The 18,763-nt window shown below is 37.4% G+C and overlaps 1 protein-coding gene across 19 annotated transcripts in view; it reads left to right on the top strand.

Annotated features, from left to right (window-relative positions):
* Positions 1–18,763, top strand: part of CLOCK (clock circadian regulator) — a 139,062-nt gene that overhangs the window by 96,395 nt on the left and 23,904 nt on the right. For all 19 annotated transcript variants that reach the window (XR_013827962.1, XM_079919460.1, XM_079919448.1 and 16 more), the window contains 7 exons: positions 3,007–3,127; positions 7,029–7,142; positions 7,278–7,396; positions 9,158–9,240; positions 9,453–9,559; positions 11,291–11,438; positions 12,005–12,080. Coding sequence is in view for 18 of the 19 variants with exons in the window: in XM_079919460.1 (XP_079775586.1) it covers positions 3,007–3,127; positions 7,029–7,142; positions 7,278–7,396; positions 9,158–9,240; positions 9,453–9,559; positions 11,291–11,438; positions 12,005–12,080 (768 nt within the window). In the remaining variant the exon portion in view is untranslated. The remainder of the gene's footprint in view (positions 1–3,006; positions 3,128–7,028; positions 7,143–7,277; positions 7,397–9,157; positions 9,241–9,452; positions 9,560–11,290; positions 11,439–12,004; positions 12,081–18,763) is intronic.

The following is an 18,763-nucleotide window of genomic DNA, read 5'->3' as shown; positions in this document are numbered from 1 at the left end:
CATACTTATGAAATTAATTTAGGTACATTTTAACCTATTTGTGGCTAATAATCAGGAAAGGAAATTTATGAATTTTTTTTTTTCCTGGTATGGCTTTCTACAACAGAATTATGGGGTCATACCACCTCCATGCCAGAAGGGATTTTAGACATCCTTAGCCCAGCCCCTTTATGTTTGTTAGAAGCATACATGAAACCCAGAGAAATTGGACTTAATTGTACAATTTAGTGGAAGTGCCAAGACATAAAGTTGGGTCTCTTTACCAGGAGCTTAAAATTTGTAAAATTTTACAGTTTAAGATTGTTTTCCTCATACTTGCTTAAATGTGTTCCTGAGAAGAGAGTATATTAAATTTGTTACCATGTAATATAGGAAGGAAGATTCACCATGTTACAGCCTAACAGAGTCCAGGACTAAAAGTGCCACTATTAAGATACTGTATGAGCATTTCATTTTCTACTCTTCTTAACTTGGTAATTTTGAATTATAAACACAAGAATGTGCTAAGAAAGTCAGTACCATCTTTGGTGTAAATGCAGTATGCAGAAATAACTATTTGGAATTTTTTTCAATAGTTACATGATTATTGGTGAGTAAATACTTTTAATAAGAAAACCAATATTTGAAATAAGCAAATAAAGCTTACTTGATAGCGCCAGAATCTCTGTTCCTTACGCCTGTACATAAGGAGCATAGTTGTTTAAAAATATGTTATATCCAACATATACCTGACATTTCTTTGGAGGAGCTTTCAGTCCCTTTTGAGCAGCTACTCTCTATAGCAGGTATTTGTCAGTTTTCTCACTGAGGAAAAGATAATTGATGAGAGTTAATAATTTCCACCGAACGGTTGCATTGACCTAATGTAAAGAAAACAGCCTGTTGATTTATATCATATGGCAATCAGCAGGATTTACATTTCTTCTTCATGAAAATAATTGAGGGACACAGAAGGATCCAGATAGCTGTCACTTCCTTCTCTTTCCTTTGAATTGTGCTTGGGAACTGAGTGGATGGTATGGCAACATCAAGTATGATCACCTTCATTTAGAGATTGGAAGTGTAATGGTTAATGGAAAATCACACATCAGTTAGTTGCCAACTAAGTCTGATACTTCAGTTTATCGAGTGTCTGGGGACGCAGAATGGTGGAGAAGTAGTGCTTGTGATCACACCACTCTGTATACTAGATAATCATGTATTTTCTCTATGCATATGAGACAGCCTGTAGATTTATAGATAAAAAAGCAAGGGTGACAAAGGTTAGATCATAATTTACTGAAATAGTGGAAGAACTGTCAGTAAAAGTAAATAATTGTAGGAAACTAATCATCTCCAAAATGAGTTTTGGTTCTACAAATAGGTATCTTATTTTTCTGTCAAGACTATTTTTTATATTAATATCAATGCCTATATTTTAATACTTTATTTTATGAATAAAAGGCAATTTTCTAGCCTTTTTTGTTGTTCATGCCTTAATTTTTTGTTTATTCCTTCTGTTCTAGAGACTTTTCAGACATTCAGAAAAATTCCTTGTTAAAATGCAGATATATTTTTGGTGTGGTTACCCCTTAAGGCTTATCAAGTAACTCGTTAATGCAAAATAATTTACTGCACTAATAACCGAGATGTGCAAAGCTCAGTGTTATTGTATCTTGATTTGAAGGATAGGAGATAAAGGTGTAAGAGATAGGGCCCTTTAATTCACCCACAGAGCAGTAGGACATAGAGATTAAAATATAATTAAATATTTTTGACGGGAAATGAAGGATATGAGTAGTAATTACTAAAGGAACTTTATTATTTTTACTGTGGATTATGCAGTTAAGGGACATATTATTGAAGGAAATAATTTGAACTGGTCTTTGCAAGATGGAAGGGTACAAACATGTGGTGAGAGAGGGGAAAGGTACTCCACTTCATGAGGTGGACCTTGAAGGCTAGAGAAGATACAGAAGGAAGAGTGTAAATGTATGGCTTGTACAAGAGTGGTAAACACCCCTTTTCCCACCTCTTACCATCCCCAGTAGCTGTTTTTTGTTACTGTTTGAAGTTTGTTTTGTTTTTAACAATCTTTACAGTGTTTGAAATACAAAATAAAAGTGAAATTTCTTAGTGGAACCCTTAGCCCGCTTTCACAACTCCTTTTCACTTCCCTTGCCCTCCATGCCTACCTCCATAGTCTTGGAGATACCACTTCAGTAACCCCAGGATTCCACAGGGCAGTTTGAAAATGTAGAGAAGCCAGGTAGACTGCATGGGATTTGGCAGGAAATGTGAAGTTACTAAAGTTTTGTTGTCGATGGTTCTTACGGACGGGCACTGTCCTATTCACTTTTGATTCCGCAGCCATGGCACATTGTAGGCCACCTGTTGCTTGTTGATTAAAGCCGTATTTTAGCAAGGATTATAATGCTCAGCACATAACTTGCCTTTTTTGGGGGAAGAGGGTGGTTATCTTAAAGCATGGCTTTTTGACAATGGGATACAGGATAGATGGCTGGAAAAGATGAAATAAAAAAGAAAGGACACATTGGACAACTGAAATGACACTTAAAGTCAAGTCTCCTCTTCATGTAGCCTGTGGCCACTCCTGTGGTCCTTTATTGTAGTGTACACCACCATAACTTACCAGAGTTTGGGATGTATGGTAAGGCTACATCTGGTAGCCTGAGATTCTTCTAATCAACTTTCTTAGTCCTGTTATATTTTACATGTTCAAATTTGAAACTCACCTTTGCAAATAACTTATCAGACTTTCAAAGGTCATATTGATCATGAATCTGATGACACTAGTCTCAGAGGCAATGAGGTCATGTTAACCTCTTTCACCTTCTCAGTCTTGTTTCTTGAGTTGTGCTCTGTAACATGACATTTGTCAGTTTTCACAGATAATTAAACATTAACCATGTGCTCATCTGATGTATTAAGAGTGATTATGTACTTTAAAAATAAATGTCTCTTGAATCACTAGAATTATTTAACTTTTAAAAATTTCTTTTTCAGTCAGATCTTGTGGATCAAAGTATATTTAATTTTATCCCAGAGGGGGAACATTCAGAAGTTTATAAAATACTCTCTACGCATCTGCTGGAAAGTGATTCATTAACCCCTGAATATTTAAAATGTAAGTAGTAGTTCTTAAGCAAAAAGTTAAGCAGATTTGGTTGTGTTATCCTTTACTTTTGTAATTTTGTGACAAACCCAGGTATGTTTAACCAAATTAACACATGGCATCATTACAAATACCCTGTTAGATCCTTTTTAAATACTAACATATGATGGAATTATGACCATATTAGAAGTCTGAACTCTTCCAGAATACATTGAAATCTCATCTTTTTGTTATAGTATGCCATAAAACTGTATTTTACACAAAAATGGAACTTGCAGTATATTCTTCTTAATTTTTATATAAAATCTCACTGTGTTTAATGAGAGAAAATGAAACAGCTCATTTTCACCATCACTAACCAATTGAACACTGAAACTATGGGGCAAGACTTCTATATTTAAAAAAATGATTTAATAAAGGAAATTGTTTGCTTTATTAATTAAACAGAATTAAACAGTAATTTATTGGATATGTCTAGTGTGCCAGACATTTGTGTGCTATACCATAAAAGTGCCAAGAATAGGGAAAAGTAGTCCCTGCCTTTAATAAGTGTAAAATACCATGGTATAATCTGACTTTTCTCCTAGATTCACTGGACAAGTTAATTTGACCAGAATACCTCATTTTCTTGCATAAATTATCCTGTGTAAAATCTGAAATCATTACAGCACTACATTTGGCCATTAGCGATTAGATGTCTTCTTTTGCTACTTTTTCCATGATTTTTAAGTTTTGACTTTTCCAGTAATACTGATGTGAATCATTTTAAAGGTTCTTTATATTTTAAATCTTCAAATTCTGCAGAACACTAACCGTTCAAGAATTGAGATACGCATACAGACACAGACACACACACACACACACACACGTGTAAGTATGTGTGAACATACATCTTTGATAAGATAGCCTGTCAGAAGGAGTTGAGAAGAAGAAAAACTGGAGACCAGGAGAATCGATTTGAAGCCTATTTATAATTGTTTAAAAATCAAGTTCCTATGACATTGACCAAGAGACTAGTCTTTCACCCAGGAGAAAGATTTGGGTTGGGTATAATGACGTAGAGGCCAGTTATAGGCCTGTAAACGGTATTTGAAGTCGGATTGAATGACGTTGCTTGAGGTTAAATAAATAGAGTAAGGAGAGAAAAATTAGAAAGATGGAACCCTGGGCCATGGCAAGAGGTGGACAAAAGAGGAGTCTGCTTTAGAGACCTTCACAAGGGCAGCATTGTCTGGAGAACTGAACGAAAGCCTTTGGCAGAAATACAGACCTTAGGCTTCCGTTTCCAAGATCAGGCAAGAATACTTTAAAAAATATATATATATATTTATTTATTTATTTTTGGCTGCGTTGGGTCTTTGTTGCTGCTCACGGGCTTCCTCTAGTTGTGGTGAGCGGGGGGCTACCCTTCGTTGCAGTGTGCAGGCTTCTCATTGTGGTGGCTTCTCTCGTTGCGGAACACGGGCTCTAGGCGCGCGGGCTCAGTAGTTGTGGCACGTGGGCTCAGTAGTTGTGGCTCGTGGGCACTAGAGCAGAGGCTCAGTAGTTGTGGCACGTGGGCTCAGTAGTTGTGGCTCGTGGGCACTAGAGCAGAGGCTCAGTAGTTGTGGCGCATGGGCTTAGTTGCTCCGAGGCATGTGGGATCTTCCCAGACCAGGGCTTAAACCCGTGTCCCCTGCATTGGCAGGTGGATTCTTAACCACTGTACCACCAGGGAAGTCCCCAAGAATACTTTTTTTTTTTTTTGCAGTACGCGGGCCTCTCACTGTTGTGGCCTCTCCCGTTGCGGAGCACAGGCTCTGGACACGCAGGCTCAGCAGCCATGGCTCACGGGCCCAGCCGCTCCACGGCATGTGGGATCTTCCCGGACCGGGGCACGAACCCGTGTCCCCTGCATCGGCAGGCGGACTCTCAACCACTGCGCCACCAGGGAAGCCCCCCCAAGAATACTTTTTAATAGAGAAAAGCCTTAATTAAATGACTTTCAGACCTCCTGCTTAAAGAACTGATATACAAAAAAAGTTATTTCTGTTTTTGTACATGAAAAAAGGATGTTTCATGTCAAAGGAGTAAACGAGATGTAAAACAGAGGGTAAATTGCTTGGAAAACTCAGGATTCTGTAAATATGCCATTTGGGCCATAATGAAGGTGAGGTAGTACAGGTGATGTGATTTGTGTCTAGAGAAGGAAATAGGGCCTAATGTTTCATCCTAAACAGTTTGGTTTTTATTTTTTAACGTAGTGAGAAGCCAGTGCAAGGGGATTTGGGTGGTTTTGTGGTCTGAAAAGGAAATCTCTCAGGTGGAAAATTTTGAAAAATAACCAGAATGGAGATTAAAAGGATAGCAGTAGAAGTAAGGATGGAGAGGAAAGCACGCATTCAGTTGTTGAGTGGATAAACTCAGTAGGACTTGGTGTTAGGCACAGGTGTCCAAACAGCTAGGGATCATCCATGGGGAAGATTTTAGGAAGAGAGTAGTTAGAGTTTGAACCTGTTGAGTTTGATGATAAACCCATTCATGATAATAACAGAAGAGTATGTGTTTGATGCTGTGAGTGAAGAGAGGTGTTATTAGTCCTTGAGTGCTGAAATAATAATAATGAAAGTGATGTTAGTCTTAGAGTAATAGGCAAGGGTGAATCTGAGCGGGAAGAGTGTGGAGGCATGGAGAGTCCATTTTTGCAGTTACCTGGATACAGGGTAATTGACATCTGTACTAAGTTGGTGGTACTGGATGCTCATTTGGAAAAAACGACTCATGAGAGCTTCCTTGGTGAAATGAACAGCACATCCTATGACAGATTAGTTTGGGAACTGGTGATAGGACGAGAAGAGACCAAATTGATATGATTTCTAACTAAGGAGTTAAGCATACATACATAGGACGAAGGGGAAGGACAGCTGGCTTAGGAAGAAAGGGGGATAAATTCACTTTCAAATATTTTGAGTTTCAGTTACTGATGGGACAATCAGGTAGAGATGTTCTGAAATCAAATAGTGATATGAGACTTGGTCTTATATAAAATGTTAGAGTTGGGGAGAGAGATTTAGGAGTAAATAAGTTTGTCAATGCTGGTAAGTTTGTAAAGGATAATAGATTACAATCAAAAGGACTTTTTGGGCTTCCCTGGTGGCACAGTGGTTAAAAGAACTTTTGTGATGCCCATAATTTGAAGACTGATTAGCTGAAGAGATAGAAATAGTAAGGTAGGAAGGGAAGTTTCATACTATGGGAATGAAAACTTGTGAATTTTAAGAAGAGGTAGAAACAGTGAGGAAAGACCATTGAGCTTAATACAGACGTGGGTGATTTTTAGAAGAGGAGTTTCTAAAGAGGTGTGAGGGCAAAAGCCACAATGCATAAAGTTAAGGGAGGTAAACATATGGAAACTAGAGCACATAATGAAAAGGAAGGAGATCTGTGTTACTAAAAAGAGTAGCATGGAAAACTCTTTACATGTTTGCGATGGAAAGACCTGAACAAATTTAAAAGTAGAAAGTAAGGAACCACAAAAGAACATGTGTGGATGTTAAAGGGATGAATACCGTGGTGTGGCCCTGGTCCTGGAGAAGGAAGAGAGGAAAGACTGTTCAAGGTAGACATAGAAGTATTAACTTTGGAATAGGAAGCAAAACCTTTCTTTGAAATTAGAGTGAAGAATGAGAAGGAAGGACAAATAAAAATGGAGGAACATGGAGTGGCTTGTATCAGAAGATCTGTTTTCTTTATTAAGGACAAGGTGAGATCATCTAAAGAAACTGCTTTTATGGACTAAACAAAATGTCATTGAGGACCTCTGTTGAAGGAAATAATGATTGTAGACTTATACAACTGTTATAATCTTACTTTGTGTGATATATCATTCATTATGATAAATCACAAATATGTCATATTTTTTCTCTTATTTCAGCAAAAAATCAGTTAGAATTTTGTTGTCATATGCTTCGAGGAACAATAGACCCAAAGGAGCCGTCTACTTACGAATATGTGAAATTTATAGGAAATTTCAAATCTTTAAACAGTGGTAAGTTAAAATGCTTCTTTTGCAATGTAATTTCACTTGGTATTCTTTTAAGCTCTTAAGGACAGATGTTTGAATATCAGTAAAAACTAGATTTTCCTGGAGTAACTGTTGATGCTTATTTCCTTATTGTTTTAGTATCCACTTCAGCACACAATGGTTTTGAAGGAACAATACAACGCACACACAAGCCTTCTTATGAAGATAGAGTTTGTTTTGTAGCTACTGTCAGGTTAGCTACACCTCAGTTCATCAAGGTATGTTTCTAATTTTATTTCACAAAGGGGTTTCACTTTATATTATGAGAATTATCTGTGTAATTTTTTGTTGTTTCCAGATACTTCCTGTAAACATTGAAGTGGTAATGGCCATGAGACATTAAATATACATGATCATGATATTTTTGAAGCAAATAATGAGTTATCAAGGCACTCATTAAATTACATAACTAATTTTTAAATGTACACCCTTTGTAGTTAACCAGTGGTTATGTATCACCGTTGTCCTGCTTTTGTGCAAAATTTTAAGATGCTTTTTTTGTATGGTTCACAACTGCAATAAAGGGGAAAAGCCAAAAATCTAGGTAAATTTAAAAGATTGGTTTTGAAATTTTATTTTGAAATGCACAAGTTGCTTTTTACTGCCTTTCATGTACCTCTTCAGTTTTGAAATTCAGTTAAATAATTTATTTTTATATCCTGGACCCAGGAAGCAGATGATTAGTAGGGAAGTGGGAAAATCAAAGACTTCAATCACTGGAAAATGGCTGGAAATAAGCCAGGCTAAGATTTTAAATTTAGGGAAACACCATATTATAGGACAAAGTACCGAATTAGCAGTTAGAGGATCTTGAACCAGTCTTGCTCTGCTTGTTTTGATCTTAATAGCAGTGGCTAAAATGTTTATTGAGTGCTTACCACATGCTGTATACTTTACATGAGTTATTTAATTCTTAAAAATGCTGGTATGATCACCATTTTATATATAAGGAAACTGTGGCCTTAGGGAAGTTAAGTTACTTGCCCAAAGTCACAGCTATTAAGCAGTAGAACTGAGATTGATTCTAATTCTTTTTCTCTCAAAGCCCAAACTCTTAATCACTATGCTGTGCTACAGAAGGTTATTCAAGGACACAGAGGCAGGTTGGAATACATTGCTGAGTATGACTAGAGTCTAGAGTTACTGTGTGTGGAGGAGCGGATAGGGATGGTGAGAGATGATGTTAGAAAAGTAAGCAGATGCCGGCAATGAAATGTGCTTCTTTCTTTGTTGTTTGTTTCTCCTTGCTGAAGAGTGTAGACTTTATCCTGATGGCATGAGCAGCCATTAAGGTTTTTAAGCAGGGAAGTTATACAATCATATTTGAGTATTTATAAGGTAATTGTGGCCAGAATAGAAGAGGAGTTGAAGGACAGGGAGACTTGCTTGGGGAGACACTTTGGCAATAGTGTGAGCCAGTGATGGCAAGGGTCTGGAGTCTAAACTAAGACCCTGAAGCTGGATGGGATCGAACAGATTTCTTAAAAACTTAGAAGGTGAAATTGAAAGGATTTAGTAGTGGCCATTTAGATGATGAATGGTGAAAATGAGTGTATTGTGACTATCAGATTTCTAGACTTAATGGCATAACACAGGTATGCCTCTGTTAATGAGATGGAACATTGTGTAACTGGGTATGAGGAGTAAAGCAGTTAGTTTATTTTAGGACATGTTGAGTTTGTGATGTGCAGGAACATTCAGACAGAAATACAGAACTCTAATTCAGGAGAGAGATCTGAATTCAGAATTAGGGTTTTTAGGCATGTGAGTGAATAGAGAAACGTGTCGAGTGAGAAGTACTCCCCCAGAAGCCTGCATCTATTTATTGCCGTATTCCTTGGTACTAGAAAATAAAAATGTATTAAAAAAATGTTTAGGGAAAAGTTAGCTAAGAATGACTTTTACAGCTAACTATGTTTGGGACTGTGCTAAGGACACTGAAAAGTATTTCTAAATTATAATTATTAATTTATTTGTAGGAAATGTGCACTGTTGAAGAACCTAATGAAGAGTTTACATCTAGACATAGCTTAGAATGGAAGTTTCTATTTCTAGATCACAGGTAACTCCCATTTTTCAATTCTATAAAAAGATAATAATCATATTATAATTCTTGAAATTAATGGATTTCAAGGACAAACTGTTTCTCATCAGGGCGCTCAAACTCATTATCCATTATTTAAAAAATAAAGGTTCCTCCCAAAATTGATTTCTAGTTGAGTATTTTTTATTATGGAAAAATTCATAATATTGGTTGTTTTATATGTAATTTAGGGCACCACCCATAATAGGATATTTGCCATTTGAAGTTCTGGGAACATCAGGCTATGATTACTATCATGTGGATGACCTAGAAAATTTGGCAAAATGTCATGAGCACTGTAAGTAGATTTTAATATTTCTGGTGATAATAACTTTTTAATCTGTAAATAACTATCATATTAATAGAAGGTGGTGGAATACCAACTTAGAACCATTTCTGTATTTTTGAAATATATTGGAAATTTTTTCTTTGTATATATAACTAATTCCAGTAGGAATCCAGATCAAGTCTAAATTAAACTTCTTCCCATTCTACATATTTCAATCTATAGTAGTAAGTATAGTTTTATAATATGGCATCTAATAAACCTTGTTTTGAAGTATATAAGCTCTACATCTAGAGTAAGAGAAGTAGGTTTGTTTGAAAATTGTAATAGTATGTCAAAATATTAGAACACTATTTCATAAATTTTGATATCCAGGCCCAGGAGGTAGGGGCACATTTAAAGAATCTCTTTTAGAAAACTCATAGTGAGTGCTTCATTAATGTTACCTGCCGTTGTTATATTAGCAGAAGGAACATTATCATCGCATTTTTTGCCCTGTTCTAAACAATTTACGTACATTATTCTCTATTTTTCATCATCACAGTTGTAGAAAGTAGATACTACTATTATCTCCACGAGTAAACTGAGACACAGAAAGGCTAACTAATTTACTTACAAGCCCATAACTCATTGGTGGCAGAGACAGGATTAGAGTCTAGCCCTACCCCTTTACCAGGTGCTATTCATTCCTTGTTTCAGAAGTTTGTTTTTAATAGGTTTTATTTGCTTCTCTGATCCTCCTCCCCAAATCCTTCCCTCTTGAGTGTCCTCTAAATTAGATATTTAAGATACTTTCATAATGTCTTAGGCCGGTCTCATAAACCTCTCTCTATGAAAATAAAGCATGTTATATAATATCTTCAGCTATATGGAAGATTTTCAGAGTAAAGTCACTTCACAAAAACATTCCTCACTTCACGTGATAATGGGCACTAAGCTCCATGATGTATTAAAAACATCTGACACCTCTATTAGCTAGCTGGGTAATTTTGGACAAGCAGTTTGAAGTATGTAGAACTTGGTTTCCTCATTAATAGAGAGAGCAAGCGATTCCTGTCCAGCATTTCCTAAGGTTTGTTGCATGCCAGTCTATTAAAAATGAATCTTATGGTCAAGGAAAACTAGGTAACAGCTTATAATCAGTCCCCATCTCCGCACCACCAGAATCTTGACATGTATTAGTGTACTCAAGGCTTTGAGAAGACCTGTTTAACAAATTTTCCCAAGTTAATTTAACCACAAAACCCATTTGTTGCTTAATGTCATTAAAAGGCTTCCAAACTTACAATCTACAGAGAATGTTTTGGGAAATACTGTATTGTCAGTTACTTTAAATAATTAAATTTTTCTGATTTTGGTTAGTTAAGGTTTAGAATTAAATGCCTCAAAGATGCTGTACTTGTGGGGGCTGGGAGGGTGGGTGGAGTCCAGGTGTGATTACTTATTACTGTTGCCCTCAGTATGTCTTAGCAGGAGAAAGTCAGTACGTGAATAATTTATTCTTGAGTATTTGGAAATTTATTGTATGTGAAAAGTATAAGATCAGCAATAACTGGCTGTAAATTGGGCACTGTGGAAGGTATGCTAATTGCTATCTCTACAGAATAGCATTTTCTTATAATTGATGTTCTATATGTTATTGAAAAGCCAGAAGAAGAATTATATATATAGATATAAATGTGGGTGATACCTTTGGCTAAAAATCTAATAATATGAATCAAAACATATTTCTTTTCTTCTTAGTAATGCAATACGGGAAAGGCAAATCATGTTACTATAGGTTCCTGACCAAAGGACAACAGTGGATTTGGCTTCAAACTCATTATTATATCACTTATCATCAGTGGAATTCAAGACCAGAGTTCATTGTTTGTACTCACACCGTAGTAAGGTAATAATTCTTTTTACAGAATTTCTGAATATAGAAACATCCATAATGATTCTGGAATGTAATTTTATGTATAACTTATTAATGAAGTACAAAGTGATTTTTTCACCATTTTTGATATATATTTCAATTTATTATTACATTTACTTATAGGCATTATATAGAAAGAAATACAGTACAGATATGTAGAAATATATAATTCTTGACATAAATTTTATGGTTTAGAGCAGATGTTGTAACTGTCTTTTATGTACCACAGTCAGTCATGTAAAAGGAGAACTGGAGTAGATAAAGCATGCTCTTCCCTTACTTAATTCCTCTTAATTTAAGTTCTGTGTGGTTATGGATCCTTTACAGTAGCACATAAAGCTTTTGAGATATGTAGAAAAATGGAATTTGAACTAAGATATACACTGTATGTATATGTTTTAGGTTTCTGTGGTGCATAGAAAATAGTCTGGAATTTGTGATGAACAAGTAAGACACATAACAAACACTGAATGGTTGCACCTCTGCAGTATTTTAAATGAATGATCAAACACTGAAATTCTATTTTTTACCATTTATAGTTATGCAGAAGTTAGGGCTGAAAGACGACGAGAACTTGGCATTGAAGAGTCTCTTCCAGAGACAGCTGCTGACAAAGTATGTTATCCTACAGTTTTTTTTAATTATTTTTATTTCTTCCCAGTGAAAGACAAGACTCAACAAATACTTCATTTCCTTACTCGTGACAGGGTTATAACTATGCTTTACTATTTATTTTTATATTAAATTTAATGTCTTACAACCTTGTGTGCTTCTAAAAAAGATTTGAAGGGCTGCTATTTAGTGATAACTGTATGAGAGACATGTATGATCTCAGATTTAAACTAACATTTGTTACAGTGTGCTAGGCTCTGGCTAGGTTTTTATATAAATTACAAAATGTCATTTATTTCTCAGACATCCTTATCTGAGTAGGTGATATCCCCACTTTGAAAATATTAAAACTGAGCTTAAAGACTCATGCCTGGCAAGTTACAGTCAGATTTTGAACTCTGGTTTCTCTTTTCATTGTATCAGGTAGGAGTGTAGTATATTAGCTACCTATTGCTGTGTAACAGAACTTAATGATGTAAAATAACACACGTATATTATCTGATAGTTTCTGTGAGTCAGGAGTCCAGACACAGTTTAGTTGGGCCCTCTGCTTCAGAATTGGCCATGAGGCACAACGTTTCAGCCCAGGGTCCCTCACAAGTCTGTAATCATGGCGTCACTGGGGGCCACAGTCATCTCAAGGTTCAACCCTGGCAGAATCTGTTTCCAAGCTCACTTAGTGGTTGTTGGAAGGATTGGGTTCCTAATGGGCAGTTAGACTGAGGGCCTTGGTGCCTTGCTGGCTGATGGCCAGAGGCAATCCTCAGCTCCTTTCCAGGTGGCCCTTTCTATCAGAACAAGTATGCAAGAAGATCTAGGGAGAGAAAAATCCAGCAAGATTGAAGTCAGTCTTTTGTAACCTAATCACAGAAGTGATATCCCATCACTTTTGTCTGTTCTGTTCATTAGAAGTAAGCCACTAGATCCAGCCTACAGAAAAGGGGAGGGATTATACAAGGTTATGAATACCTGAAGGTAGGAATCATTATGAGCCATATCAGAAGTTGCCTACAACAAGTATTTTTGATCTGTAGAAAAATAAGTGGAATGAAAAGGTCAAGAATGTATATTAAAAAATGAGTTAAAATAGGCAGCATGCCAGGGGACAGAATGGGAGGATGTCATTCAGTCATTCAACAAACTTTATTAAGTACCTTCCATGCACAGTGAAGAAAACCATCAACGAAATGAAAAGGAAATCTACCAAATGGGAGAAGATATTTGCAGATGATATATCCAATAAGGGGTTAATATCCGAAATATATAGAGAACTCATAGGACTCAGTAACAAAAAAGAAGTCCGATTAAAAAATGGGCAGACAACCTGAATAGACATTTTCCCACCAGACACGTGAAAAGATGCTCAACACCTTTCTAATCATCAGGGAAATGCAAATCAAAACCACAATAAGGTATCACCTCCTACCTGTCAAAATGGCTGTTATCAAAAAGACAACAAACAACAAGTGTTGGCGAGGATGTGCAGAAAAGAGAGCCCTCATGCACTGTTGGTGAGATTGTAAGTTGGTGTAGCCACTGTGGAAAACAGTATGGAGGTTCTTCAAAAAATTAAAAATAGGACGACCTATCAGTTTCACTTCTGAGTATTTACCTGGAGAAAACAAAAACAGTCAAAAAGATTTATGCACCCATGTTCATGGCAGGATTAATTACAATAACCAAGATACAGAAGCAACCTAAGTAAAAATGTGGTACATATATACAGTGGAATACTTTGCAGCTGTCAAAAAACGAAATCTTGCTATTTGCAGCAATATGGGTGGATCTTGAGGGCATTATGCTAAGTGAAATAAGTCAGAGAAAGACGACTGATCTCACTTATACATAGAATTTAAAAAACAAAACAAATGAACAAACAAAACAGACCCATAGGTACAGAGAACAAACTGGTGGTTTCCAGAGTGGGGCGGGGATGGTGGTGTGTGGGCTGGGGCAAAATAGGTGAATGGGATTAAGAGGTACAGACTTCCAGTTGTAAAATAAGTAAGTCACGTAGGAATATGGTTAATAAAACTGTAATAGCTTTGTATGGGGACAGACGGGTACCAGACTTACCATGATATTCATATTTAAATGTTGAATCGCTATGTTGTACACCTGAAACTAACAATATTGTGCGTCAGCCATACTTCAGTTAAAAAAGAAGAGTGCCGGGCTTCCCTGGTGGCGCAGTGGTTGAGAGTCCGCCTGCTGTTGCAGGGGACACGGGTTCATGCCCCGGTCCGGGAAAATCCCGCATGCCGCGGGGCGGCTGGGCCCGTGAGCCATGGAAGCTGAGCCTGCGCGTCCGGAGCCTGTGCTCCACAACGGGAGAGGCCACAACAGTGAGAGGCCCACGTACCGCAAAAACAAAAACAAACAAAAAAAAAGAAGAGTGCCTTCCCTGTGCCAGGAAGTACTGGACATCGCTCTAGCTGCTGAGAGTATGGCTGCTGCTCTCATGGGTCCCATATGAAAGAATTTTTCCAAAGAGGCTCTGTCTGCTTAGGGGAGGAAAATCCAGCATGTTTTTAGTGAAAGAAATTTTCTGAGGAAAGTGCTTAAATCTAGAGTTCCTTGAAATAAGGACTATCATAGAAACCAAAGTAATACATACAGAGATTGTTCTCTTTACTTCTTTTTTTCCCCTCATGCCCATGTCCAATCCTAGGAAATTCAGCTAGCCCTACTTACAAAATATACTCCAACGATGTCTACTTTCTCCCCACATTAATGTTACCACCATGATCCTCCTGAGTTTGGGGAAGAGGTCCACTTGAGATATATTTTTCAGAAATGTCCATGTGTGGATGGTTTTAGTCAGGAATCTAAACATGATCACCAAGGGAATGAGTGTAGAGAGAAGATGACCAGGCACTAAGCACTGGGGCATTCAACGTTAAGACGTGAAGGGGTCAAGGAAGAACCAATCACAGGAGACCAAGGAGAAATATCCACTGAAGTAGGAATAATACCAGGAAGCTACGTTGTCCTAAAAGCCAAGAAAAGAAAGCGAGCGTGTCAGTGAGGAGTGAACAGTCAGCTTTGTCAGGTTCTGCTGAAATAAGTTAAATTAGATGAGTACTGAGAATTGAGCATTCAGTTCAATAACATGTATTCATTGATCAGTAAGAACAGACCAGGTGGAATAGTAATATGAGGGAAAGCTTGATTAGAGTGGGTTTAGAAGAGAATTTTCTGAGACAAGGGGAATTAGAGATGGTAAGTAGGGAAGGGTTTTACTACAAAGAGGAGAGAGATCTGGCAATAATAGGAAGCACTGGGCTAAGAAGAAGCTTTTGCTTTTTAAGGTGGGAGAAATAATAGCATATTTGTATACGGACAAGAATGGTCTGAAGGAGAGAGAAAAATTGGTGATAGGAGAGAGAGCGGTAGAAATGCTAGAGCAGTGTTCTTGAGTAGGTGAAAGAAGATGGGATCTAGTGGACAAGTGAATGGATTAGGCTTAGCTAGATAGAGGAGCAGATGATTTCAGCTACAGAAGGGGTTGGGAAACTATGGCCGTTCGGCTTGATCTGGCCCTCTGCCTTGGTTTGTAACACCCACAAGCTACAGATATGTTTTTTACATGTTTTTAAGTGATTGAAAAAAAAATAATGTTTTGTGATACACAAAGATTATATCATCAGATTTCACAGCCACACTCAATCGTACGTTGCATATGGCTGCTTTTGTACTACAACAGTTGAATTGTTGTGATAGAGACTGTGTGGCCCACAAAGCCTAAAATATTGACTCTCTGACCCTTACAGAAAAGTGTGCTGATCCCTGAATTACAGTAACATGAGGAAGGGTAGAACATGTGAGTATGTATGCTGGTAGGAAGGTTGATATAGTAGTGGAGCTGTGGCATTTCTCTACAGTGAAATAGGAAGTGGAGTTTGGGGTTTGAAAAGAGGGAAAAGTGTTGAATAGTTTTCTAGGAGAGTGAGAAAGTGAATGGACAAGGGAATTTTAGTCTGTTTGGCAGGCAGGATTAAGGGCTCATTGAGGGTCTTGGTCATTTATTTAAAGAGAGAACAACGGTTAGCATGTGTGTTTCTTCAGCGATGTTCAGCTGTGCAGGAACAGATGTGGAATAGGTTAATAATTGGGTTTCACCAGCACTGGTATTTTCCTAAGGGAGTATGGTGAAGGGAGATACGGGCAAGGGAGTTGATGATACATTCAAGGGTGTGTTTGTGATGATTAGCCATGATTTTAAGCTGGTTAAAGAGGGAAGAGAAAACAAGAGTGATTATGAAAATGTGGTAGAATTGATGTATTTTAGGTTCCACTGAAGGATTATTGGAGTTGGGATACTAAAGGGAATGAGGAAGAAACAGGGGGAAAGGTGGTTAAAGAGTAGGATGTTTGAAACTGAGGTTATGGAATGCTTATTTTTATTGATTATGACAAGGTCTAGGGTTTAACTATAAGAATAAGTGACTGAGGACAAGTGGATGTCAAGGTCTTCATCAAGGAATAGAGAAGTCATGGTGTCAAATAGGTGAATGTTGGTAATCTAGGAATTAAGAATCAGTGAGGGCAACATCTAACATCATACTCAGCAGGAGGAAAGCTGAAAGCATTTCCTCTAAGATCAGGAACAAGACAAGGATGTCCACTCTCACCACTTTTATTCAACATAGTTTTGGAAGTCCTAGCCACGGCAGTCAGAGAAGAAAAAGAAATAAAAGGAATCCAAATTGTAAAAGAAGAAGTAAAACTGTCACTGTTTGCAAATGACATGATTCTATACATAGCAAATCCTAAAGATGCTCCCAGAAAACTACTAGAGCTCATCAGTGAATTCGGTAAAGTTGCAGGATACAAAATTAATACACGAAAATCTGTTGCATTTCCATACACTAACAACGAAAGACCAGAAAGATAAATTAAGGAAACAATTCCATTTACCATCGCATCAAAAAGAATAAAATACCTAGAAATAGACCTACCTAAGGAGGCAAAAGACCTGTGCTCTGAAAACTATAAGATGCTGAAGAAAGAAATTGAAGATGACACCAATGGATGGGAAGATATACCATGTTCTTGGATTGGAAGAATTGATATTGTCAAAATGACTGTACTACCCAAGGCAATCTACAGATTGCAATGCAATCCCTTTCAAATTACCAATGGCATTTTTTGCAGATCTAGAACAAAATATCTTAAAATTTGTATGGAAACACAAAAAACCCCAAATAGCCAAAGCAATCTTTTTTTTTAATTAATTAATTTATTTATTTATTAATTTATTTATTTATGGCTGCGTCAGGTCTTCGTTGCTGTGCGTGGGCTTTCTCTAGTTGCGGTGAGCTGGGGCTACTCTTCGTTGCTGTGTGCAGGCTTCTCATTGTGGTGGCTTCTTTTGTTGCGGAGCACAGTCTCTAGGTGCTCAGGCTTCAGTAGTTGTGGCGTGCGGGCTCAGTAGTTGCGGCTCGGAGGCTCTAGAGCACAGGCTCAGTAGTTGTGGCACACGGGCTTAGTAGCTCCATGGCATGTGGGCTCTTCCCGGACCAGGGCTCGAACCCATGTGTCCTGCATTGGCAGGCAGATTCTTAACCACTGAGCCACCAGAGAAGCCCCCAAAGCAATCTTGAGATGAAAAATGGAGCTGGAAGAATCAGTCTCCCTGGCTTCGGACTATACTATAAAGCTACAGTCATCAAAACAGTAAGGTACTGGCACAAAAACAGACTTACAGATCAGTGGAACAGGATAGAAAGCCCAGAAATAAACCCACACACCTATGGTCAATTAATCTATGATAAAGAAGGCAAGAATATACAATGGAGAAAAGACAGTTTCTTTAATAAGTGGTGCTGGGAAAACTGGACAGCCACATGTAAAAGAATGAAATTAGAACATTCTCTAACAACATACACAAAAATAAACTCAAAATGGATTAAAAACCTAAATGTAAGACTGGATACCGTAAGACTCTTAGAGGAAAACATAGGCAGAACACTCTTTGACATCAATCACAGCAATATCTTTGGATCCACCTTCTAGAGTAATGAAAATAAAAATAAACAAATGGGACCTAATTAAACATAAAAACTTTTGCACAGCAAACAAAACCATAAACAAAAGGAAAAGGCAACCCACAGAATGGGAGAAAATATTTGCAAATGATGCAACCAACAAGGGATTAATCTCCAAAATATACAAATAGCTCATGCAGCTCAATACCAAAAAACAAACAAACAGCTCAACCAAAAAAATGGGCAGAAGATCTAAATAGACATTTCTCCAAAGAAGACATGTGGATGGCCAATAGGCACATGAAAAGATGCTCAACATCGCTACTTATTAGAGAAATGCAAATCAAAACTACAGTGAGGTATCACCTCACATGGGTCAGAATGGCCATCATCAAAAAGTCTACAAACGATAAATGCTGGAGTGAGTATGGAGAAAAGGGAACCCTCCTACACTTTTGGTGGGAATGTAAGCTGGTACAGCCACTATGGAGAACGGTATGGAGGTTCCTTAAAAAACTAAAAATAGAATTACCATATAATCCACCAATCCCACTCCTGGGCATATATATGGAGAAAACCATAATTCGAAAAGATACGTGCACCACAATGTTCATTGCAGTGCTATTTACAATAGCCAGGACATGTAACCAACCTAAATGTCCATCAACAGAAGAATGGATAAAGAAGATGTGGTAT

Source organism: Stenella coeruleoalba, assembly GCF_951394435.1.
Source record: "Stenella coeruleoalba genome assembly, chromosome: 4".
NCBI lineage: Eukaryota > Metazoa > Chordata > Mammalia > Artiodactyla > Delphinidae > Stenella > Stenella coeruleoalba.
The sequence above is the reverse complement of the archived record's forward strand: the minus strand, read 5'-3'. Positions and strand labels throughout refer to the sequence as shown.